Here is a 26,989-nt window from a genome sequence, read left to right as displayed (position 1 = left end):
ATGCTGTGGCATGACCTTAAAAAGGCAGTTCATGCTCGAAAACCCTCCAATGTGGCTGAATTACAAGAATTCTGCAAAGATGAGTGGGCCAAAATTCCTTGCCAGCGTTGTAAAAGACTCATTGCAAGTTATCGCAAACACTTGATTGCAGTAGTTGCTGCTAAGGGTGGCCCAACCAGTTATTAGGTTTAGGGGGCAAACACTTTTTCACACAGTGCCATGTAGCTTTGGATTTTTTTCTTCCTCATTAATAAAACCCTTCATTTAAAAACTGCATTTTGTGTTTACTTGTGTTATCTTTGACTAATGTTTAAATTTGTTTGATGATCTGAAACATTTAAGTGTGGAAAACATGCAAAAAAGTAAGAAATCAGGAAGGGGGAAAACACTTTTTCACACCACTGTATATTATGTGTTCACAGGGACAGAAGAAAAAACAAAGCAGTTAATCAATCTACGAATTAAAAAATGAGAGTCTCTTCACTAAAAAGAGGAATGCTGCAAGGAGTAAGAACACATCTGTGAATGTATGAACTGTCTAGAAAATATGAACAAGTTAATTACTTTTATTTCATTGCACTGTATCTCTTATCTGACTTATTCAAGTTTATTTCTAATTTCACTCATTTTAATTAATATTTAAATTTTTTTTTAATAGCCTCTTGCTCTATTTTGCTTTCACAAAGCGTCTGTCGGTATCCATGGTTACATCTGCTTCCTTCTTCCGGTAGAGTGGCGAGGGCGTCCCATGGTTTGGCTTCTCTTTCATACACTTCCCCTTAATCAGGAGTGCCCTCTGCAGCTGCGAGTGTAACTTGATTTGGAGTGACACTCAGTAGTGAAGTGGTAGTGGGTAGGGAGTGGTTTGGGATTGGGCCAAAGTGCCCGTTAAATCACTCACTCTACGGCAGGAAACTGCACTTCAAAATAAAAGCTCTGTGCCAGAAATTCACTGTACTTCAAAATAAAGTATGTTTATTACAAACTTGATTGTTTTGCAAGGCACCTTCGGTCCACTCAGAATGGACCAGCAACCCACTTTTGGACTGCGACCCGTCAGCTGGAAACACTGTTGTAGAGCTAGCATTGAAAATTGACCAGAGAACACGACAAACACATTCAGTAGTTCAGTGAGAGCAACAACAACCTTGCAAATAGAATAAAACTATCAGTGATGGAGAAAATCCGAGCAAGAATATGTTTGGATTTTCTGGGGAAAAAAATAAATAAAAATAAATAAAAATTCCCCTATCTGAGAATCTGTACTGCTCATAGATTAATGACTATAAAGTGATGCTATTTACAATGAAGCTGCTTAGTGAAAGGTCCTTTTTTTGGCCAACTACAATCCCTAACTCTGAACATAACCTCCTCTGGACCAGGTTAGTCATGCAACATAATTTGCCACGGCAATCTAGCCGGGTTAAAAAGAGCCACCTTTCTAACACTAAAAACACCCTTGGCTCTGGTGCTGCAATGTCAGCTGGGTCAGGAGAAAAGGGCCTCGAGCCTTTGTGGGCATTAATAGCACCCGTGAGAAGAGAACGTGCTTACACTCTGAGTGATGACCTTACAGATCTGTGTATTTGTATTGGCAAAAAAAGATTAAAAATAAAAAACAGAAAATACCGAGATGTATTTTGACACTTAAATGTGGCAAAAAACAGTTGTGGAAATATTAGACTCCACATGCCTTTTCCCAGTTGACACATTTCTAAGTCAAATCTCATGAGACAATTGTTAGCAACAGTCAATTGACCCTTTGCTGAGTCCCGCCCCTTTATGATGGTCCATTGAGCTGTCACAGCTAGCACTGTCACTTACTGCACTCCCTGAAGAAATATTATCACATTTTTGGAAAAACAAATCAGCAACTCTCAAGATAAGCAGACAGACAGACAGTACTACAATGTGTGTTTGAAGGATACATCCAGGATGTCAAACTCACTCAGCTGCAAAAACAGGTTAAAAAGATAAAGATAGAAGCTGAAGCCTAACTATACAGATCACAGTGTAAAAGTGAGCCACCACATCACTGCTGATAGAGACAGAAGACAATTAATATAAATGGAAACTCCCACATTTTTCAACCAGCTGTGCATCATCACAGTGTTTGCAGATGAGCAGTGTCGGGCTTCCCCCCATGTCACCAGAACTTTTCAACCAGAACTGAACTTTCGCTGGCAGACAGGCGGGGGAGCCCTGGGGGAAGCAAAAAGTGTTCATACGTACTCTCTGCAATGACACCCAGCTGATTGAATAACGGCAAAGTTCAGTGTTATGATTATTTAAAAGCAAAAGCAGCCTGTGTATACATTCAGTAGCCTAGGGTTAGGGTTAGTTAATAACAGGTAATGCCTCAGGTCATTATGCATATGCACGCTACAGGCAGACGAAACGGAAACAGAGCGGAGTTTAAAAAGCATTCTACTGTAGCCTTTAAAATGTCTTTTTTACGAAATTGTGTGGCTGCACTTCAACCTGTGTCTTGATCTGTGTCAACACTGGATAATATAATAAAAAAAAGTTTTATGCTTAACTTTATTTTAGGCGCTGGTATCAGATCGGTACTCGGTATCGGCAGATACCTAAAGTTCAGGGATTGGAATCGGTATCGGGAAGGAAAAGTGGTATCGGTACATCCCTACCAGAGACAACATTTATCTCGAAATCCACAAAACCAGCCTTCGAGGGGTGGGACTTAGCAAAGCGAATCAATAATAAAATTCCAGTAATAATGAAGTAGACATTTTCTACAATCAGTGTACACCAAACAAACTTGCTGATATACAAGAAGCAGAATTGTATACACACAGTTGATACAGTTGCAACAGCTCCAAAGAAACACATGTACATTACCTATTATCAAAACATAAAACTCCACAGTTTCTCCTGTTTTTTTGTTGTTGTTTTGTTTGTTTTCTCGAATGTTATTGCACTTACAGGATTGTAAAAATTGGAGTGGTCCAATACTGCCTTCTGAAAAAGTACAGGGTACATCTCCCCTGTGTCCCCCATAAATTGCACCCTGTTTCTGATAGATGTGATTCATTTGTTGTGAGATAATGGGTTAATGGGCCGGCTGGAGCCAGTGACAATTTTTACAAATAATAGTTACGGATTATATATTTTTCTAAAAACAGAGTGTCAATAGCTGTAATCAGAAAAGCACACTGCAGGTGCGACAGAAGCCTGCTCAAGAAACCAGCAATCTGCATCTCTGTTTTCATATCACACAGATCTCACTGTCACTCTGTGCCACACTTTACGCTTCATGAATTCTCTAGTAGAAAGATCATCAGTCTAAAAACACAGAGGGAAACACGATTAGGATTCTGCTGCTGCTGTACATCAGCTGACCCATGATGTTTAAGTATTCAGCCCTGATCCATGATAGCAGTAGTCCACTGTGGATCAGGGTTTAGTGTTGAGTCAATCCACTTTAAATATGAAGTGCAGCTCGCAGCAGCCAGGATCACACACACACAGATAAAACCTCTGAACATCTGCCCTCTGATGAAACACAGCTAACAACAATCTGTACGATCAAACACCAGCAGCGGCTTAAAAAAGCAAAACTTTCCCCTGAAGAATTTCACTATTGAAATTAAAAACACTGCACTGAGCTGCAGCCTGACAGTTAAAACATCATCAGAGATAGATCCACAAGTAGTCAAACAAAATCAAGTTCATTCCACAAAGAAAAAGGTCATCGATTGTTAAAGTTCCCAGTATTTCACAACAGAATGAGCATCCACAATGCAGCTATGACCTGTGGGTGTTTCTGTAGGAGCAGCCCTGGTACAGTAGCCAAGATGTGTCAACTCGGAGAGGCAATATGATAAAATAGCTTTTTTTTGGTTTTGTTTTTTTTTTTTTAGAGTTGACACACAGAAAATGGATAAATAGGACAGTGGTGAATCCTGAAACACTGACGCACATCAGCTCATAGTGACTCATGTCGACTTACCGCTCGTATGCAAACCTACTTACAGACAGCACAGTCACCAGAATAAAATGTTGGCACTGTACGTTTCTGCAAACCAGGGATATGTTACATTTCGTATGCTTCATATGCATCATAACATTTCTAAAGTGACGTAGTTCTGATTATGTATGACTTTGTCATCAGGAGGAGGAGGGGGGGTTGGATGGTGTGACAATGGACAGCAGCAGACCACCAACAACAGACATCTCCAGCCTTGTAGCAACCAAGCTGAGTATTTCATTCATTTCATTATTCTTTTACTAGTCCATACCCATTGTGTGCACAGTTGCCCACGTACAGTTTCACATGGTGTGTGTTTGGGATACAGGTCATGGGAAATTGCAGATTAAATAGTCAACTGAACCCATTAAGAAGAGCAATGTATTCAGACAGAGTTTTTGTGACTTTGATAGTACGATTGCAGCCACAGCCATGGGTTGCATTTTAGCTATTTTTAAGCATTTTTCTGTTGCTATAACGCCACCCAGTTGCCAATTAGAGTTAAATTTCTCCAGTCACCTTGAGGCGTCCTGTTCTACATATCTACCAAGTTTAGTAAAAATCGATATGGCGGTTAGGCCTAGATAAGAAATTAGCTCTCTAGCGCCCCCATTTTGTTTGATGGGGTCAATAATGGAGGGGTCCCCTCAGATTATGTGTGGTCATATGCCTACAAAGTTGCGTGGTGATCAGTGAAACCCTTGAGATGTTATACACCTTTATGTGATGAGCCATGCCCTGCGCAATATTCATTGCCTTATAGAAGCTCAGTTTTAGTAAGTTTTCCAACTTTTGCCAAGAGGGAACTTTAGATATTGGTCCCTAGATTATGTTCACCGAGTTTCATGCAGATCGGTCAAACTTCCTGGGAAAAGATCGATTTTAAGTGTTTTTCAAAAAAATCAAAATTCTTGAGACAAATTTGTTCCTCATGAGGAGAGGCATCTCTGTGCTCTCTACGAAATACGGGGCATGAGATATGCTCATTCAGAGTTTGCAATTTCAAACAGTTGCTATAGCGCCCCCCTTTGGCCAACTGATGTAATATTGCTTCATTCTCATCCTCCCATGACCCTCTACCACTGTGCCAAATTTCACATGGATTGACCAAGTCAGTGAGGAGAAAAACGTGGAACAGACACAGAGACACACCCACAGACAGAGTTTTCGTCATTATATAGTAAGATGGTTTTCAATATTTTGTGTCTTACAATGTTACAGTGAAGGATGTTCATATTAAATGTGACCAAAGTTTCAAATAATGAGATGAACGTATGTAGAAGTAATCCCTGACAGCAAAACCTGGTTTCCTACCACTCTGAACACTCAATTTCCAACTCATTTTCTACTCTGGCTACAGTACGACTTCATAGTGTGCCGGACAGCTTTACATGGTCATCTGCTCCGGGCACTCTACCTCAAGTGTTTACATTACATAGCCTACAATGCTAAATCAAGCTACATGCTAACGTCAGGGAACCGTAAACTTGGTGGCAGATGTTGTTAATTTCTCCCCAGTTTTGGATCATATTCCTGCTGGAACATGTCCTGTTGTGTTTAGAAGCTGTTATTGGTGATGTTTCATGGTGAAAAATGTCGCAATCCTCTCCATCCAAAATGTGGAGGACCAGGAAACGCTGACCAGCGTTTGGGTGAATACAGGTATTCTTGCAAAGACTGTGTGAGGAATATGATGTTTTTTACCATTTAAGCATGTATAACCTTTCCTTAACCAGAAAACAACCTTTTGAGATTAAGAATCTCTTTATTCAACAGTGTCCAGGCAAAGGAAGGATGGAAACAGGTTCTAATAGAAATATCAGACGGCTCTCTCTCTGAGTTGTAAATTGAAAATTACAGTATGTTATTTCCATGGCCAAAGAAGGTTAATCAATATTTGTGAACATGAGCTACTCTCTCTCAAATCCAGGAACCAGAAAAGTAAGTCTCAAAGTTGATGTCAGAGGGTATTAAGTCTTGAGCTGCTCTACAGACAATGAATGGGAGCCTGATTTTGTGGACCCACAGAATGTTTCTTTTTCAATACTCTGCAGAGCTTTATGCTATTGTAGTGTTCTCCATTCTGAAACAGAAAATGTGCCATTAATACTGAGAATATTCCCCTGGGTTCTCTCCATGTTGCTGAGAACATCTTTCACCATTCATTGTCTATGGAGCAGCTCCAGACTTTATATCCTATGACATCACAAATTTGAGTTTTAGCTTTTTGGTTCTGTGAGAGAGGGTCACCTCTAAAGCTTGGCCTATTGTCTTAGACTCTCAACATCCCCTCCATGTTGAGTTTCAGATGCTTCCATCAGAGCAGAGATTTTGCCTCCCTAAACGTAGCATTAAGTGTTACAGATCTTCCTTTGTCCCGTCTGCTATTGCTTATCTTAATCAGCAGTGACCACTAATTGTCCATGATTTATCCCTGTCTGTTTTGTTTTATTCATGACTACTGTCTGTATCCCAAATTGTTAAAGTTTTACCTTACCTTACCTTACCTTACTTTTTGGATTTGGGAGAGTTGTTCATGTTTACTGTGTTTTTGGACTGTCTTAGATCATAGGAATAACATGTATTAATTTCGAAAATGGGTGAGGTTCCCCTTTAAATACAAGTATGAACCTGAAAATGAGGATAAAATGTCCTCTGTAAGCTAAAACATGTTTTTATAACCCTAACCAAGTGGTCTTTGTGCCTAAGTCTCTTCACACGTTAACCGCAGCGTTGTCACAACATAAACGTAAAAACTGAAAAGAAGTATAAAGTTTTAATATGTCCGCTCTATATGAAATGTACAAATTTAACATTTCCATGGTTTGCAGAAACGTAATGCCAACATTTATTCTGATGATTGGGCTGCTTCAGAACAAATGCACACCTGAACAAGAAAACTTCTGACTTTAACTTCCCAGCTGTACGCTAGAATGATTAGCTCTAAATCTGTCTTAACAAATGGCATTGTATCTGGAATTTCTTCTTCAAGAACAAAACCAACACACAGACTTGTTTTTAAAATAAGATGTTGTTACCATATGGTGAGTCATTCTTGGCTTGATGTTGAAAGCAGATTACAGAAAAAAGCACTTGTTTTTGTCAGAACACCCCATACATTTTGTAAGAAAAATAACCACTTGTTGTATTTTGGCACACATAACTATTTCACTAGCGTTGCAGCAGGAGTGCAGGATGTATCGACCAAAAGTAGAACACACAAACAACTAACTCATTTATCAGCTACTGTATGAATGGAATCCACTTCCTGAAGAGAAAAGTGAGTCTATAAAATATTGAAAATGCATCTTTAGAAAAGAGACTTCAGTAAAACTAAAATTTTTGCTTTGGTCTTTTTTCATTATTAGAATTCAGATTATTGCAGCATCACTTATTTTCTCAGAGTTCGTCTGTGTCTTCTTGTGTTGTATCTAATGGTGTATGTATTGGTACGTTGAATGTACATCATGGAATATCATGTTAAGTTAAAGGGAAACTTTGGTATATTTAAACCTGGATCCTATTTTCAAGGTTTTATGTTAAAGTGACTGATGGACACCACAGGTTTTGAAATTGGTGCAGTATTGAGAGTGCAGTGCTGAAACAGGCTGCAAAGGAATCACTACAGGTATTGTGCAGTTTACATCCACTAAAAGCGCTTGTTTTTGCCACTGACAGGCTCATATTGTTATTTTAAGTGTTGGACAACATTATGGAAAGGGTCCCTACAGAAAAATCAAACATTTCACTTACGTTTTACACAGCTCATTTATACTCCCTACAAATACGAAAATAGATACATCCATTTCAAACATAGAAAATGCTACTGCCCTCATACTTCCATGCGTCCTTTATGATGGCATAGATACAATACATGGCACTAGAGTGCAGAGACAAAAGTTTCACACAACAACAAACAAGGCGACGCCGCAGAAGGTCGTAATATTGTACCTTTAAACGGAGCTAGCGTTGTAGACGGCAGAGGTCTCTGCAGCCATTATATGCATCCCCACATGTGGACGGAGAATTATATTCACTAATTTCACTATATAGGTGGGTATAAGCAAGAGAAGGGCAGCAGGGCTACAAGATCTACTCAGGAAAAACACTGCTGGAGTAAAACCCGACCAGCTGAAGCTCCTCAAGTACCTGAGAAGAACGTTAGGCTCTGTGAGTGTCCAAATCCAAGGTTGACCATAAATGAGCTCCTACTGTGTGTGACCAAGTCTCGTTCCGAAATCTTGTTGACTCTTCCACATTGTCAAAATCAGCTAAATATTCAGCCATGATATTGAAAAACACAACAAACTCTTCCAGCACTCCTCTCTCCAACTCTTAGGGGCTTTTCCACCCTTATTTTTACTGCGACAGGTCACCTCTCACAAGAATTTCAAAACAAAACTTCTCCTTGAATGGGACTTGGTCACATAAAATAACAAACAGATGAGCAAAAGATAAAGAAAATGTTTAATTTCTCTGTAGTGTCCATTTCAAATATTGTAAACGTCATTGCACTCATTCTTCCATTCATCCTTTATGATGGCATAGATACAGCCAATAGATGGCACTAGCGGCACACAACAACAAACAAGGCGACAGTGCAGGAGGTCGTAATATTATACCTTTAAATGGAGGCAACATTGTAAGCGGCGGAGGTCTGTGCGGCCATGTAACGTTGCATGTGGACGGAGAATTCTTTCCACTGTACTGCTGATTCATTCTGTTCCACTGCTATTTGAATTTCTTCGTCGCCTCCTACGGCTGTATCTTCCTTAAACTTAGCTACACTGTCTCCACGACCCCCAGTGGTACTGCTCTGTTTCATCCATATCCATAAGCTTTCAGAAAATATGCACAAACACAGACAAAATGAACGCAGAGTACGGACAGAAGGCTCCATCCTTATCCATATCTAACATTGAGCATAAATGAGCCTGTCAGTAGCAAAAACCTCCACTTTTAGTGGACAAACATTGACAGTGCACGATTGCCAGTGAGGGTTATATTGCTTCTGCTGCAGTGATCTCACTTAATACTGAACTAATTTCAAAAACAATAAATAAGGTCCAGGTTGGAAAATACCAAAGTTTCCCTTAAATGCTGCTGTTGTGTGTTGAATGGTCATGTAAACTTTGTAGACTTGCGCAGGATTGGGCCCAATAACAGGAATACTGACAACACAACAATAAATATCGTATAATGTTCAATGTGTACTTTGTACTACCACTCAATGTATAGTGCCACTTTTTCATGCTATTTATCCACCCTGTGGCTCTTAAAACCAAGCTCAAAGCACACAAAGTAGTGCTGTAGTCTTAATTTCAACAAACATCAAATGCTTTATGTCCCCCTCTGAGGTTGTGAAAAGCTGTTGTGAGAGGCTCTCCTGCTTTGAGAACTCCTTTAATCCGAATGGTATTCAGCAAATTTGAAAAACCGACAACATCTAAAACAGGTGGGCTGAGCAGAAAACATTTGCATGTTATATATGAAAATACTCACTCGTATTCGCTGCACCTCCAAGAAGACAGCTCTTTGGAAGGACCTCTCCCAGATAGCCAGGTCGGTGGCCAGCTCTACCCTGAAGGTGTGGCTCTGGCCGTGGCCGACCAGAATACTGAAGCACAGAGACTCATTGTCCTGCTGCTCGGGCGAATGCTCCAGCCCTAAGTAGAGCCGCGCCTGAAGCCAGCAGTCCTCTGCCATCCACAGCTGTGACACAAAATTTTAATTATTACATGTGTGTGTGTGGGGGGGGGATTTTGCCATCTCTTCAATTTTTTTCAGTTTAATTCAGGGGTGGAATTAAGAATAAATTCCTTAATTCTCAGGTTAAACATAAAGCTTTGAGTGGGTACATTTCCTGGTTTGCAGATCAGGAATATCTCCTCAGGTTAAGAGAGCCCTGTTTAGTAGGCTCCCTGAAACACTGCTCTATCAGATAGAAAGAGAAAAGGCATCCACCTATAGTAAGATGAAAGCTGCAGTGATCAAATTTTGAACATCTCTGATGCACATCACAGCACAGTGCTCTTAACGTACCTTGTGAACCTTGAAAAGCACCTCATAGAGGTTATATGTTGTTTCAGCTTGTCCCCAGTCAGCTGCATTGATCTAAGAAATAAAGAGGCGAGAGATGAAGAGGCAGTGAATCAAAACCCTTGTTAACAGCACCTCCTTATCCAAATACTAAATGCATATGAAAGTTAGGCAGCAGCTTAGTTGTGTGAATGACTGGATGACTGCCAGTGTTAGTGAACAAATGGATTTATCCTGTTGCACAGGTAGAAAATTTACATCAAGACAGTAACGCTTGGCTTATCCACAAAGACTAAAGAGTCCCAATGGTGTAACATGTACAGCAATGTACAGACACACAGTGCTACTGTAGTTACACAACAACCAGGCACAGGAGAGCAGCTCACAGAGACGAAAAAAATCCAGCTTGTTTTTTCTTTAGAGAGCTGTGTAAAACGAGAATTCCAGGTTTCTGAAGTATGAAAATTCAAACCATCAATCACTCAAAATTACATTCACATCTGTAATGACAAAAATGACCAAGAATCCAGAATACATTTGTCACAGTAGGAAGTGCGCAGGTGTAAAAAATAAAATTGATGGGTGAATTCCATTCAGCTGCTTCAGTTTCAGAGTCCTGGTATTGTGCTGGCTCGCTGTCTTTCTGTCACAGCTCACTGGGACACTTGAATCGAACAGGCTATTGTTGATGTTACAGTTTTAGTAACACATGTGCTTTTCCTGTTCTGACAAGTCAAAATGTCCATGACCTATGAGGTGAATCTGTGGGTGAGTCGAGTGTCTGCAGCTAGTTCTGACATGGCTGTAAAACCAGCAGGGCAGAGGAAACTGAACTAATTTTAGATAGCAGAGATAACAGCTAAAATTGTATAATTTACAATAGAAGAAAGCCTATGCAGATACTGCGATGTGATATCATGGACTCAAAGTTACAATGATGACGAACTGTAATCATGTAGTCTGCTACGTGGGTAAATTTTCCTGTAAGCTGTTTTTCATCTCAATGCTAACTAAAAGATGATCACAAAATAACTGTTAACTTCTAACCATATCAAAACATGTGTTTCCAAACTCACCAATAAGCAACCTCCAGTGCTGAAAAATGGAGCTGTCACTGAAGTGCCATAAAGTGCATTTCCTCAAATGGCCACTTGAGGCTGGCTCCAAAAAAGAGTCAATCCCCATAGACATGTTAAAATGCCCACCTTTACTGCAGAAATAAACATGTTTACTGCCGGGTACAAAAAATGGTTTGGGCCTCTATAGCTAGTTTCAACATTCATGACAGCTGCAAGGGGGTTAAATTTTTATATAACTCACCTGCTTGCATTTTATTAAGGCTAAAAGTCATGCATAATTAAGGGCGTGGTCACTTTGAGTGACAGGTGGGTGCCTTCCGTTGACAAGTCACTACCATGGCGACAAAGTTGGTCAGTAGCGAAACCTTGGCCTAATGGGGAGCAGAGGTAGAGGGAGGAGTGGCTCATGGCACACTTTGTTTTGGTCTACAGGCAGGGTACAACAGCAAACCTAGCGGTGAAACGATTTCGCTTTTTGCCCCTTTAAACACTGCTCACTGTTTGGTTGCACTAAAAACCCTCTAGCGTCTGATGTTCAATTTTTCTGGTAAATGCATTTTGTTTTAATGGTTTTAAGTTTGTTTGTTTTTTTCGTGAGAGAAAAGTAGCATATCATGCTACTAGTATTATCAAAATTAACTATAGCTGTAAATGTACTGGGCTAACTAAGCTAGCAACTTGCGATAGGGATATCTCTACCTTCTCATCCAAAAATGCCCACTTCTGGCTTCAGGAAAGCAAGATGGTGAGGGGTGACGGATGACGTCACAGTGGTTGTGTCCAATATTTTATACATTCTATGACTCTCACACAACTCATGCAGTATAATCCAAGTCTCATTTATCCATTCACAAGCAAGATATCAATGGAGTCCATGAGCAGAGGTCAAGGCACCAGCATGCCCAAACATACTAGTCATCTGGTGAGACTGTTTATGAGAAAGTGTTTTGAATGGTAAGGTTTTAGTTAAAATGCATGTTTGGCAAGCACTGAGCATACAACTGGATAAATAAGACTTGGCTTATACTGTATGAATTGAGTGACAGTCTGTCAACAGATGTTTCAGTATAGTTTTGCTGTTCTTAACCCTGGCCCCCATTTACTTCCATTGATCAAAAGTTCTCTATGCTTTTGTATTCTTCATTGACATTGGAGGCATGTGAGAAAAACAAAGTTTCACGAATTTAATATAACATAAGGTGAGCAACTGAAACACAAATGATAATTTTGGAGGTGATGTATTCTTTTAATTAAACTACAAGAACATTACTTGAAAATAAATTAAGAACATTCATTATATATCTGTATGAATAGCAATTTAAAATTTCTCCTCATGTTACTCAGTTTCCAGATTTTAATCATCATCATGTCATTCTCTCTTCATCTTATAGTGTGAGCAAAACTATTCTCCTGTAATTAGTTTTTTAATCTTTGGCAAATTTAGCATGTAAAATTAAGTTATGCAGGTTTTACAGGATGACTACAGCTTTCACATTACCTAAGTCACCCTCTTAAAATCCAGGTCTTGAGCAGGGAAAACCATATCTAGCTATGGTGTAAGGGAATTATTAGAGTGGTGCTTCAAATATCCTCAGGTTAAAATGAATGACTATGCTAAAAAGTTTGAAGCATGCTACACTGACCACATTTTTTACACAGCACGTACACTAACCTAGACAGACAAGAGGCTTCTCAGTAGATTTTATTTTCTGGGGCGTGTTTCATTAAAGCACATGCACTAATGCTGCCCTGCTACATATTCAGGTCCTCTCTACCTCAGGGATATTGGCTGCTGCCATATTTCAACAAAAGCCTGAGGACAGGTCTGGCATTTCACAACCCAGCAGCTGCATAATGCTTTCAGTTCATGGAAGCATCATTTCAGCGACTCCACAATTCATCCATGATGTTTAATGCAGTCCATTAGAATTATGGCTGATGACTTCTTTCAGTAACACCTCGTCAACATGATTTGTTAGTCCTGTTTAATTGGTCTGTGTCAGGTTAAACAATACTTTTCATTCCTGCAACTGCTCTCTTTTCAGTTTACTTATGCTCTTACCTGCTCTGGGGCTTTAGTGATGTTCTTTTTTTGTTAAAGCTTAAGGCACAAAAAGTATTTTTTTAGTTTGTTTCAACTTCAGAGACTTAAGTTTTTGTATCAGTAAAAATCTCCAATGTCATTCCCTGTGGCATGTTCAGCTCAAAGGAGACATCAGAGACATTTCCTGCAGCATTTAGACAACTTTGATACCACATAATGGTCCATTAAGGCCCTTCCTTTATGTTAACAAGTGTCTTCGCAGGGATGTCGATGCTGGCTTAGAAAGAGCAATATGCATCAAAGCAGATTACTTACAGCTAAATATGCACATTAGTAAGATGTTTAAGCCAACAGCCACTTGAATCCAACAACATTTGGAAACTTTCCTACAGAACATTGATCACTAAAGCCCCACGAGAAAACACAGGCATCACCCACAATGCTGTTGAAAGATTGCCAACATTGATGGTTTTCTCTTTGCTGTGGTGATGCCCCTAGCAGAACAAAAGAGAGTCCACCTCCACACAGGCCTGTTTGATGGTATCAACAAGCTCAGTTTGAGAGTCCCTGCTTGAACAAGGCCAGACTCTTGTCCCTACCATGGAAACAAACAGCTGGAGTTCCCAGCTCTAATCTTACATGCAGCAAACATGTAGAGACGGACTGGCCAATATTTGCCATACTGACAGCTATCTTAGTTTATACAGGAAAGAAGGTAGTCATCTGTGAGCCAGTGTTGGAGAATTTGAACTCCAATGTGTCAGTCCAAAGCAGACACATAATAGATGTTCACTTGCGTTACTCATGGATATAAGAATTACCTCAAGCACCCATATTATCCGAGTGAGATGAAGGAGTCTATTTCTTTCAAAGAGGACAGCGTCATTGGGATGTCAAAGGGCAGAGTTGGCAGAATTCTCTGGAGTAAATGGACTGCTGGCTGAGAAACAGCTGGGCGACCCTCTTAGCACCGTGTCACAGAACCCAGACTATGATGCATCTTAAACCTCTTCCACTCCACTGATGCCAACATCCTTGGCCGACATTACTATCTTTCAGAGGCTGTAGCTGTCTGAATTTTAAAGCTAGAGTGAGGATACTGGTATCATATGAAACTGGAAGACCTAAGGAATCCACTGGTACCAACCATGTCATGCCAACTTGTTCATTGCCAACTTGTTCCGTATTTGTACACGTTTCTGAAAGCTTACAAATAGGGACAAAAGGAGCAGTACCACCAGAAATCGTGGGGTGCATAGTTCAAGCGAGATGCGACTGTAGGAGACGACGAAAGCATTTAAAAAATGTCAGAGTGGAACAAATTGGTAGTATAGTGAAAAGAACTTCGCCCTCTAGTGCCATTTAGTAGCTGTACCTACGCCATCATAGAGAATGCATGGAAGTATGAGGGCAGTGACGTTTACATCTGAGATGGATGTATCTATTTTCGTACATAAAGGGAGTATAAATGGGCCCTTGAGTGACGCTCCAAAGTTAAGCTAAATACTAGCAAAGGAAAAACAAACAGGATCATTTTCACAGGGGTCCCTTGAAATCTCAACCCAAGATATCTACGTTAAAATAGGGTTCTATATTGTATTTGAATATTTCTGCATACTGGGGTCCATAAACAGTCTTGGAATAGCATAAATTGGATATGACTGGAAAGTTAAGGGGTTGTGGATTCAATGAGCCCAGTTTTATAGTAGCCCCTAGGCAATTTATTGTGGTGAGATCACTTTTTGAACTTTGACCTCACTATAAAATGATCTATATTGACCTCTAGGATAATCACCTCCTCATGCCACACAAGCACAAAACTAAAGATCTTGAGCATTCGAAGGACGGATGCCTTTCATTGGTATACTGACAATAAGACATCCAATTGGAAAAATGCAATTCTTGCAGAAATCTCAAGGTCTTAAGTTTCTGAAAACTAAATCACAGCATGGGTTTTTCTGTGGTAATCCTCAAGGTCTTAGTTTCTTAATGTGGTATTTTGGAAGGATTTTTGACCATCAGTTCTTGAGTAGTAAAAATAATTCTTAAATTCAGCACTAAATCTGTGTAACAAATGGTACCAACTCAAAAATTGATGCAACAACTTATGAGACACACTGTAAAACTTAAATTAATAGCCCGGGCTATTATTTGCTTAAATCACTGAAATCAACAGACCTATACTTTAGACAAGCGTCTATATGGGACAGGCCTTTAATTCCTTTCACACAAAACTGTTGCTCATCAAAGATGGGAAATACAATCAAATAATCCATTTAAACCAGTATGAATATAACTTTTTATATATAATATATATAATGTTTTTAGGCTTCACATAATATGTAAATTATGAATCATTAATTTGATCTAGCTCTGACAGACAGCTCATCAGAGAGACAGAGATAGAGTTACAACACTCGAGGATTACAGCACCCAGCATACCGACACAACACCACTTTATCCTGTTAAAACAATACTCACAACTTGGATTAATTTCTATGAAAAACCTTTTTGATTCTTTTGATCTGAGGACCCTTACGGACTAAAGGAATATGAATAACTTACAGGGTAATCGAGGAACAAACACATCATTTGAGGTAGCCAACAACCTGGTTTATACATCCAAAGAACTTAAATATGAAGTACTTGGCAACCAGACTAGGCATCTATTTGTCAAAATGTGCAGCCACACTGGGCTAATAAGAGGGTCTGGGTGTTTTTATTCTGGGTCTATTCTTTTAAAAACACAATGTTTATTACACGTGACACACCAAGCTGAGCTGTAACTCAAATTAATCCTCAGGTTTCCTGCTTTCAAGTTATGTATAACACTTCTATGTGGCATATACTGTTGACCTGCTATGTCCCCCAGATGATCACCTGTCCCCCCTAAAAAGACAAAAAGTGGTCTGTGGTAGGGAGGCTAGAGTAGAAGAGGTTGAAGGGGAAAAGGGCATTTTGGGCAATAGGCTTATTTGGCTCTAATCCCACATTATGAGGTTCATGAAATCTTTATAGACCAATCAACCTTGTCTGCTTTCCTGATTTAAGTGGAGGGTCAAAGGAAATGCTGCAGTGGAAGCAGCATCATATCCTTGAGATACTAAATTTCAGCTTTCAGGGGCACCCACTGTCACCATGGCCACAAGGTGAGAGGTCCCTCTTCCGAGAAAAGATCCTTAAAATGTTACAGGTTAAAGGTATGGCTGGGTATTACTTAAAACATTATGATATAGCTACCAATGAAGAGATACCAATAACAATAGAGTAGGGATCAACCGATATGGTTTTTTCAGAGCCGATGCAGATGCCGATTATTATGAAACATGCTGAATATCGGCCGATAATTGGTCGATCCCTACAATAGAGTACTTCATCTGATACCTTCATTTGATACCCATCATGTGAATGGAAGCATTCAGCTGCTAAGTCCATCAGATACACCGCGCTCAACTTTACCACATCTTTGAGTGCATGGGCTGTAGCTGCTGCGTTAGTGGGCCAAACACACATCCTATTAAACTAAAGAACACTTGTGGTTAGTGGCTGCAAGCAAAACCATACAGATAGTTTTAGGATCAAAACAGCAGCTTAGAATATGATTGAAAACCTGCTCAGATTTAGAAGCGAAAAACAGACACACTAAAGTCTGCTTGGAACCTTCAAAACAGAAAAGGTGAGCCACAGCAGCTTGTCAAACAGTGTTAAAGTATGATGAAAGCTCTCCAAACAGGAGCCAGGACAGGCCAACAGAGACTCAACAACTCATAATGTGCACACCTCATCTTGGCACTGTTAATCACAGCGTCCAGAGAGTAAACATGATTAACCTGCGGAAACACTTGCCAAATGAAGTAGGAAGATGAAAGAGGCCCATTTTGGACTACAGTTGTTTTTATACTGATGGGAGAACAGAGCTTATGTCATATCGCAAACAAACACAGCACAAAAGGCCACATTCCTCTTTTCACTGGCCCTGGCAGTCTGGCGGAAACATTTTAAGCTGATACTGGATCTGCATTGAATATCATCTCATGGCTAGTGTCGGCCACTTTGGATTTCTCTCAGGCCACTTGTAGATAGAAAACATTTTAGAAATTACACAGAGAAGTTTTAGTTTCACTGCACATTCGATCTGTTGAGTGTTTACAATGCAGAATAGATTTAATTTAGGTAACATACTGTGTCTCAGAGGTCTTCTGACAAGCTAACCTTAAAAGGATTTAATTAAAGTCTGGTGTCAGTGGAGATATTAAGTATCTTATTGTACAAAACCCACAGGCTTAGAGGCTTTTCCACCCCTGGAAAGAGTACAAATTGTGAGGTCCTTAATGAATATGTTTCTGGCCAAATCTGGTCCAATGTGAAAACAATGAATACTGGATATTTAATACTGCCAATCATAGGCTGCAGTCTAAAATATAAGTACTGACATCAGCATGCAAAACCTCATTATGCTTGTTATGAAAACTCATTAAATGTAATATACATGTGTTGTTAAAATGTTTAATTATTGAGGCTATAAAAACCTTGAGGGCATTCATTTCTGTAACTGGGTACTTTGATGATGAGATACATCTTGCACCTACAGTGCCACCATTGTCACCATTGTCACAGTGGGGAACACTGTTTGGAATGTCAGCAAGGACAGAGTGTATTTGCAATCCAAAACAGTAACTGGCTGAAACTATCAGTAGGATCAGGTAACATAAAAAAGTAGGGCTACTCAATTATGGGAAGAATTATAACCACAGCTATATTGGTCAATATTGGGATCACAATTATTTAACGTGATTACTCACTGACTTTGGAATCATCAAGCATTTATTGGAAAAAAAGTGCCTTTTTAAGTGTTTTTTTTTTTTCAAACTTTAATATGATTCAATTAAAAAACACAAAAGGAAAAAAAAAGAAAAGAGACAACTAAATACTATTAGTAATATATAAATATAAACAGTGCAACAGAAGATCTGCACTGTTGGCAGATGAGTCCTAGACTGCAATTACTCTGAGCAGCATTACCTTACTAAGTGTATGCAATTTGAAACAGTGGTGACTTTACAGGAACAAAATACATATACACAAGTAGCAAAACAAGGTGACATACAGAATTTGATAGGGTTTATACAAAGTAGAAAAGCCAACCAAATAAGGACAATGTGAACATTTTGCGGTTACTGTCACTTAAATTAATTTATTACCAATTGTTCTTGTCGGGACATCTGTTAACTGTAAACTACGTATATCAATCTATATCGACATAATCTTACTATCTTACTATATAATGATGAAAACTCTGTCTGTCTGTTCAACATTTTTCTCCTCACTGACTTGGTCAATGCATGTGAAATTTGGCACAGTGGTAGAGGATCATGGGAGGATGCGAATGAAGCATTATTACATCAATTGGCCAAAGGGGGGCGCTATAACAACCGATTGAAATTGCAAACTTTGAATGGGCATATCTCATGCCCCGTATGTCGTAGAGACATGAAACTTTGCACAGAGATGCCTCTCCTCACGAGGAACAAAGTTGCCTCAAGAACCCATAACTTCCGGTTATATAGATTTTACGCCATTTTGAATTTTTTTGAAAACACTTCAAATCGATCTCTTCCTAGGAAGTTTGACTGATTTGCATGAAACTCGGTAAACATAATCTAGGGACCAATATCTAAAGTTCCCTCTTGGCAAAAGTTGGAAAACTTACTGAAACTGAGCTTCTATAAGGCAATGAATATTGCAGAGGGCATGGCTCATCACATAAACGTGTATAACATCTCAAGGGTTTCACCGATCACCACGCAACTTTGTAGGCATATGACCACACATAATCTGAGGGGACCCCTCCATTATTGACCCCATCAAACAAAATGGGGGAGCTAGAGAGCTAATTTCTTATCTAGGCCTAACCGCCATATCAATTTTTATTAAACTTGGTAGATATGTAGAACAGGACGCCTCAAGGTGACTGGAGAAATTTAACTCTAATTGGCAACTGGGTGGCGCTATAATAACAGAAAAATGCTTAAAAATAGCTAAAATGCGACCGATCGCTGTGGCTCCCCCTGTGGCCCAATGTTTGTTTGTTTTTTCTAATTTTTGGTATGACTAAGTCATGGTATGGTATGCTGTACATAATCACAGAAACTGTCAGTGTGACTGTCAGTGTGTCAGTCAGTCAGTCAGTCAGTCAGTCATTCATTCTACCAGTGCGCCCCACTTTTAAGTCAATACAACATATAAACACTTTAACTATCTGCCTTTCACCGTGCTACCTCAGCTACTAATGTACAGTTTTAGCCCACTAACTATCCCACTATTGGCAATGGTACTACTGTACTTTCAATAAAGCAAACGTACTATCAAATTCACAAAAACACTGTGTGAATACACTGCTCTTCTTAATGGGTTCAGTTGACTATTTAATCTGTAATTTCCTATGACCTGTATCCCAAACGCACACCATGTGAAACTGTATGTGGGCAACTGTGCACTCAATGGGTATGGACTAGTATATATATATATATATATATATACATATATATATATATATATATATATATATATATATATATATATATATATGTGTGTATATATACACATATACATACAGTATATACACATACAAACATATGTGTGTGTGTGTGTGTGTGTGTGTGTGTATAGGTAAGAAGTAGGTGATAATGAGGGAGTAATGTTTAATGAATAAAATTAAAATAAGTAAGTCCATAAATAAATAAATTAAATATTCAGCATTCAATATTCATTATAGTATTGTGGGGTCCTGGCAGGGCTTTAGGGCAGGCTATTCCATAGTTGATGTATGTGGGGATGTCACTGGCAGAGAGGATATGTTAATTACAATATAATATATTTGAATATATTTCTTGATTTTTTTCCTGATGGTCCGAATAAATGTTAAAAACACACCAAGCAGCAGCGAAATGCAGCCTGTGACAAGCTGCCATGCAATGTTGCTGGAAAGCTGCGGCGGCTGTTCTGAGCTGAGCAAGCTGCTGTGGTCTGATTCTGTGCCACTAAATAAAAACCAGCTCAGTGACCTAGCGGTAGAGTGTCTGCCCTGAGACTGGGAGGTCGTGGGTTCGATTCCCGGCCAGGTCATTCCAAAGACTATAAAAATGGGACCCATTGCCACCCTGCTTGGCAATCAGGGGTTGGAATTGGGGGGTTAGATCACCACATGATTCCCGAGCGTGGCACCGCTGCTGCTCACCGCTCCCTTGGGATGGTCAAATGCGGAGAACAAATTTCACACACTCAGGTGTGTGACAATCAGTGGAACTTTAATCTTTAATCTAATCTAAATGTTGGGATAGTTTAACATTTAGGAGTGAACTGCAATCAGAGAACACTTGCAGCCAATTAGTGTACAGAGTCATGTCACTTTTGTGACATGTTGACCTGTGTTACAAAAAACTTCTTCCCATCTGAAACACATGAACACACTTCCCACTGCTGATAAATGGAATGATTGTGGCAAGCCGCACTTTGCCTCTGCTCAGTGGACGTTTGGCATGTGTTTCGACTTGTTTTGGAGTCAAAAAAGTCATTAAACACAAGTGAGAAAATGGCAAACTTGGCAACACTGAGTGCACAACTGTTAAGGAAAGGGGTGCGCTGGATTAATAACATAAGACAAAACTAGTGCATTATTACATAAAGGAATGCGGCACAAAAATCTTTTAGATTTTTTTTCTTGTTGTCATAATTAATGGGAAGCCAAAATCATAATTGAAAATAACATATATAATAGCAGATAATTGCGATTAGGGGCTGTCCACACCAACGCGGGTATTTATAAAATCGTGACTCTTTGCTCACGGTTTGGCCTTTCATCCACACGTAACCGCAGTTTTGGGCCCCTGTAACCAGAGTTATTTGTAACCAGAGTCCAGGGTGAACTAAGTGTGGAAAAGTGCGGTGTCAGCAGTCATGTGTGGACAGGATAACCGCAGTTATTTTGTCTCGTCTCCATTGTATGACGTCACAGTGTGCGACGTAAACAGAAACAGCTGTTTTATTACCCGATCCAGTGTGTGCGAGAGATGACTTGAGGATGGACCTAAACAAAATACTGCTGCTATTTAGCAGCATATCAGCACTTTGTGGCTGTATCATACAACTAACGCTACTCAACCACATCCAGCAACAGAGGCGCAAGAGCGTGCTATTACGGAGACTGCTCCTACTGCATAATAGTACGCTTGTTGTTCTTTTTCCGGTAATGACGTTTTACTGCCTTCTGATTGGCTACAATGGCCTTACAGTTAGGAGTTATATCGCCACCTACTGCTTTGGCATGTGTATTACATTGCTTGATAGTGGAATTTGCGGTGTCATGTGGACGGAGGTATTTTTATTATACCGCTCATATGGACGCAGATTTTTTAAAACTGGAGGCCAAAAAAGTTCAGTTTTAAAAATACCCATGCTCGTGTGGACTAGGCCTTAGAGTGAAATCAGCTGGTACAGAGTTTAGCTGGAATACAAACCTGCATTGCACTGGGACCCTTAATACTTTAACCTCAGATGAGACAAAATACAAATCTTGCTTAACTGGTAATTCAGTACATCCACTATTACACGTGTTGACAGATTCCATTAACATATTTTTGTAAAAAATAAAACAATAATAGTGTATAATAATGTCCTTGTTTCACTGCCATATAACAGTCACCCACTCTCACAGCAAATATACATTCATCACCAGTTACTGCATGCCTGTCTTCTTATTCAATAATAACTGAAGCATACAGTATTTTACAGATGCTGCCAATTTGTTTCAAAAACACAGACCATGACCATCACAGATCAATAAGCGGCAGCATAAAATCATCACACTTATTACCGTCAAAAACACTTTAAGGCCCTTAATATATTGTTATGCTGAGCTGAATCCACAGTATGAATAAATCATTTGCACCTGCTTGAGTGTAAATTATGTGAACTAATGAGATAAGCTTCGGATTTTTGACAAAACCATTTCAAATGAGCTCATAATTAAGGCTAATTATTTTCAAGGATTTTACAGAGATATGAATGAGAAACGAAAAGTTTATAAAATCAGAAAATGAACAAAGACTACTTACCGGGGGACTTCTGAAGATATAAAAATATGGTCCTCTAAGTGCCAGGAACTTGAATGCTGAAGTCTTACAAGCGGCGCTACCCTCGGGGCTTTCACATGCCCAGCCCATGTGAACAATCTGCAGAGATGTAGAGGATGACATTGTTTCAAGTTCACTTCATGATTTAAAAAAAGTATACACAGTAGACTCTGTTCTTGCTCAATCAACAGACAAGAAAAGCAAAATGTGCACAGTCAAAGGGATTAAGAAACTACAGTGAGGTATCTTTGATGGGATACAATTAAAAAAAATACCCCACCGTGCAGTGGGGCTGCAGTCACAGCTGCAATGCAGCAATTTACCTTTTATCTATCTCAGATGTCTCGGAATGTTTCTCTGCCTTCATCTATGCAGCAAATCTATACTTCATACACTGTACTGCTTCATCTGCTGCACTCCACACTAAATCTTGTGATGAATGACACACAACCATTTCTACATGCTGTTCTTGACTGCCTTCTGGTCATCTGACTGAGTCCAAAAATGTTTCCAGGCTGTTTAAGGATGAATCTAGAGCTGGCAGGACAGCTGCAGTTGTATGCAGATGATGTGATTCTGTACACCTGTATAACATATCCTGCAAAGAAGGCTGTGAGGCTGTGAGTGAACAGCCTGAACAGTGACCTCCATCAAATCTCTCTGGACAGACAAATGGAACACCACCTTTGAGGCATCACTGATTATATTCATATGCTCAAAATATTGAAAATACAAAATATTTTGCTCTTATTAAAACAAAAAAAGGCTAACGACAATGAATATTCGATTTATTTATTTTTTACATGCAGCTGTGTATACTCAGATTAATATGCCCTAACATGTTGTTTATCACCTCAAAATGTGGAAAAGTGGAACATCTGGTACAGCTTGTGCCATTTTGCTTCTTTGCATTAAAATATGATTTTTTTTTTTTATGTTTTCCACTGATGGCATTCTTGTTCAACTATCTGAATACAGCCTCCCTCTGTCCCTCATTCATTAATTCCTTTTGGAAAATGCCAGCATTACAATATTTGCTCATATCCAAAAACCTGTTAATATCAAAGTCTTTTAGAATGTTTAAAAGTAAACTAGATGTGTTTCTCCTTCAGACCAGAAATCTCAACCCTAGCCTTTCAAACTCTTGGTGAGTTGGTTTCTGTGCAAATCATTCATGACAATGCACAGAGCTAACCGTAAACAGGCAAGAGGCAGTGAGTCGCTAATTGGGGTAAAGAACCCAATTAAGACACGTATTCTGAATGTACTGTATACATATCCAAAAAGCTCCTAAGAACTGAATAATACCAGCATATCCCACATGTCTTAATCAGAAATGCTACCTTCAGAATAAGGCCCAATCTGGAATATTCAAACAGTATGGTTTTCACAAGACCTGTATCAAATTCAGAACACTGTCATATTTGGAATATTAAGCTATCCTGTCTGCATCTCTACCAGCACTGCCAGCAGTGTTGTGCTGCAATTATGTATCTGCTTGTAAAAAGATATTGTAAACCAGTATGTTGAGTAAGGACATCGTCAGCATACCTGATCATCTGAGGAGCAGTATTTGTTGATGATCTTTATCTGTAAGAGGAGTAAAGATAACAGTCAGTGGCATATACAATTACACAGCTCTATTAAATATATTATTAGATAAAAATATCCTGACCCCTTAAAACACCTGGGAATCAAAATTGTTGAGATAGTCATTACATGGTGATTACACACACATCATCACACCCATTTATATTGTTTTGCTGCGTTTTGATTAAAACTACAGGTACTGTAAATCTAAAGCCCTTTTTAAACAGGAATTGTGCAAATTTGCAGGAAAGCCCTATCAGTCTTTTTTCAGCATTGGCAGTATAAAAACAAAATCAGGGAGTGCGGCAAAATGCCGCCTGCCTACTTTTGTTCATACAGAATGTGCCTTTTTCGGGGCAATGGGGGGCGTGAGCAAGTAACAAAACGTGTAGCCACGGCTGGTCAGTCCTTCGGCGATTCTCTCATAAGTTGGCCCGTCCTTCACTGTCCCCGTCATCTGACGGTTAATGGCCTCTTCGTTTGCGAGGACAAGGAGGGTGCGCAATTCCTTGTCTCCCCAGTTGCTCATCATTACTGTAGTGTCTGTCAGGTTTGCGTTTCCCTCTTGCTACTAGCTGCTCGCTAATTCCTGCTATCAGCTGTTTCCTGTTTATCCACCGACAGTAGGTCGCACGAGCAGCACCATCAACAGCTCCTCCCACAAGTCATCAACAGCCCCTCCCATGGCAGAAAGCCGCCTTGTTCTGTTTAAACCAAAAAGGTTCCGCAAATATGACTACCCTACGAGGCGGAAAATTGGCCACCTCGGATCAACTCGTCAATCCAGCTCTGTGTGTTTAAATGCTCACAGCTTGCCGGCAAAACGGCGCAACATTCTCTGAAAATCTGGCAGTGTAAAAGGGGCTTAAGAAACATAACAGAAACTGATTAAAGTGTTCTTTATTTTTTTTCTGTCAAATATTCATACATCTATGAATATTTCATATAGCCAATGAGTTTAGCTCTGCTCACCATTTGAGTCCAACAAGGCAATCAATATTGTAGTTCATCTACATATGAAATTTTGTGCTACACCAAATGCTACACCAGAGAATGTTCAAACATTTCAAATATAATGGCTAATATTAGTTGGATCAAATTTAATTATTCATTCAGTCTCAAGTAATTGAGTACTGTATTTGATTTATTATTATTGTTATTATTATTAATCATATGCTGTATTGATCAATTCCCCCACCGCTACTACATATAGACATACTACATAAACATAAACACATACATATGTACGCAAACACACATTATGCAAATTCATACACACACAAGAAAAATTACTCAATGAGAAAAAAAAAGAATAACAATAAAAAATAAATAAAGTAAAATAAAATAACCATAATATATATATATTTTTTTTTTTAAACAGTGGAGCCAGAGAACACAGCTGTGTCGTCTGTCTGCTCTTAGGAAAAGTCTTCCTGCAAAAGTATGTTTTGAGCAGGATTTAAAGAGATAACAGAGTCAATTGACCTGATACTCAGTGGAATGTTGTTCCAGAGCTGAGGAGCCAGAATACTGCAAAGGCTCTATCACCCTCTGTTTTTAACCTGGACTCTGGAATAGTTAAAAGACCCAGACTAGCCTGAGGGGCCTGTTTGGACGGTACAATGTTAGATGCACAGTTTAACTATACTCAGGTGCCAGATCAATCAGAATTTTACCATAAGTGATGCACAAATAATAGCTAAACACATATACAGTATAACACAGTTGTCAATAAATGTTTATCATATAAGTTATTTTTTCTCCATTTGAAGTTTTACAGTCAACAGAAAAACAAAAAGTTTGGGAGATGGTTTGGCGGTGTCATGTTTAATTCAATCCCAGGATGTCACACATAAACATGTAATGTGAAAACCAGCTTGAGGCTCCAGGAAAGTATAAAGTTAGAGTCTCAGAGACAACATTTACCGCTTGTGTATCTCATTGTGTGTCTTGGAGGTGACGATGATGAAAAATGTTGCAAACCATTGCAGAACATTTTCAGACTGAATGGACCCCTGATGTGTCAGCATATCACACTCAGCATGATCTCCTGCGCTCCTGTCTCGCCTCGCCTCAGATACAAACTGAAGGTAAATCATCACCTGAAATCCTTACATAATTAGACACTAACAAGCTGCCCAGTTCTTTCTGTTTTAGTCTCTGTGATGGAACATCAAACGGCATCAAGTAGTGCTCCACCCTGCCAGATGACAGTCATCCACATTAAAAACACGAGGGACCCCAAGGGTGTCACACAGCTATTTAAAGGTTGTAGGTCATTAAAACAAAAGTTCCGCTCTCTCCCAAAGCAGGCACACAATTACATCCTGATTGGCCATTTAGCAATCACACTCCAACGTCCGTAATTAGGTGATGCAGGCATGAATTAATCACACTTTTTAAAAAAGGCAGCTGTGCAATTGACGAGCACAGGCATACAGTACGTCTGCATCCTTACCAAAAATGCATCACATCATCAGTGCAATAATCAAAGTGAAATAGGAGGAAATGAGAGAGAGAAGTGCACATGTCCAATGACTACATTGCAGTCATTAATTAGGTATGAGAGAGGCTCTTTTTTTGTCAGCAGAGGGGGAGAGGTGCCACTGTGACTCAACGAGTGCTTGTCAGGAAGGCTGTATTAAACCATGCTGCACTGTAGTCTGTGTGGCTGTGAAAAATCAAACAGGGGAAATACATGCAACAACTACTGTATGGGCAAAACATACTTATTACATGTTTCTCTGTTTTCTTTATTAAGATGAAGTAATCAACTTTAAAAGACCACAAGGGGATAAAATTTGTAATTCCTTAAACTCATAATCAATCCATTGTGGGTACTAAAATGACCACGAAAATACAGTTGCTTATACAGTAATATACTGGATGCTCTAAGGGACTGTTTGTTATCTTTAAGGGTGGAGGAGGTGGTGCAAAACAGGGGAGACGTGAAATATTTTTTACCACTGGAGAGAAATCCTGCTGGTGGGTTTGAAAAGCATGTTTTCTTTAAAATCGCCAAAATGACACCATTTATCACAGCCACTGACGTTCCTTGAACCTCTCATGCACATCAAAGGCTTCAGTCATCAAATCCCTTCATTCTACGTCTCAATTA

At 39.4% G+C, this 26,989-nt stretch overlaps 1 protein-coding gene across 1 annotated transcript in view; it reads right to left on the bottom strand.

The window, feature by feature from the left end:
- Positions 1-26,989, bottom strand: part of sntg2 (syntrophin, gamma 2) — a 143,550-nt gene that overhangs the window by 34,042 nt on the left and 82,519 nt on the right. The window contains exons 11-14 of the mRNA XM_050062315.1: positions 23,833-23,871; positions 22,264-22,380; positions 10,031-10,102; positions 9,491-9,700 (exon numbers count right to left, since the gene is read on the bottom strand). Coding sequence (XP_049918272.1) covers positions 9,491-9,700; positions 10,031-10,102; positions 22,264-22,380; positions 23,833-23,871 — 438 coding nt within the window. The remainder of the gene's footprint in view (positions 1-9,490; positions 9,701-10,030; positions 10,103-22,263; positions 22,381-23,832; positions 23,872-26,989) is intronic.

The sequence above is a fragment of the Epinephelus moara genome, chromosome 14 (assembly GCF_006386435.1).
Source record: "Epinephelus moara isolate mb chromosome 14, YSFRI_EMoa_1.0, whole genome shotgun sequence".
Classification (NCBI taxonomy): domain Eukaryota; kingdom Metazoa; phylum Chordata; class Actinopteri; order Perciformes; family Serranidae; genus Epinephelus; species Epinephelus moara.
This window is presented reverse-complemented; position numbering and strand designations above follow the sequence as displayed.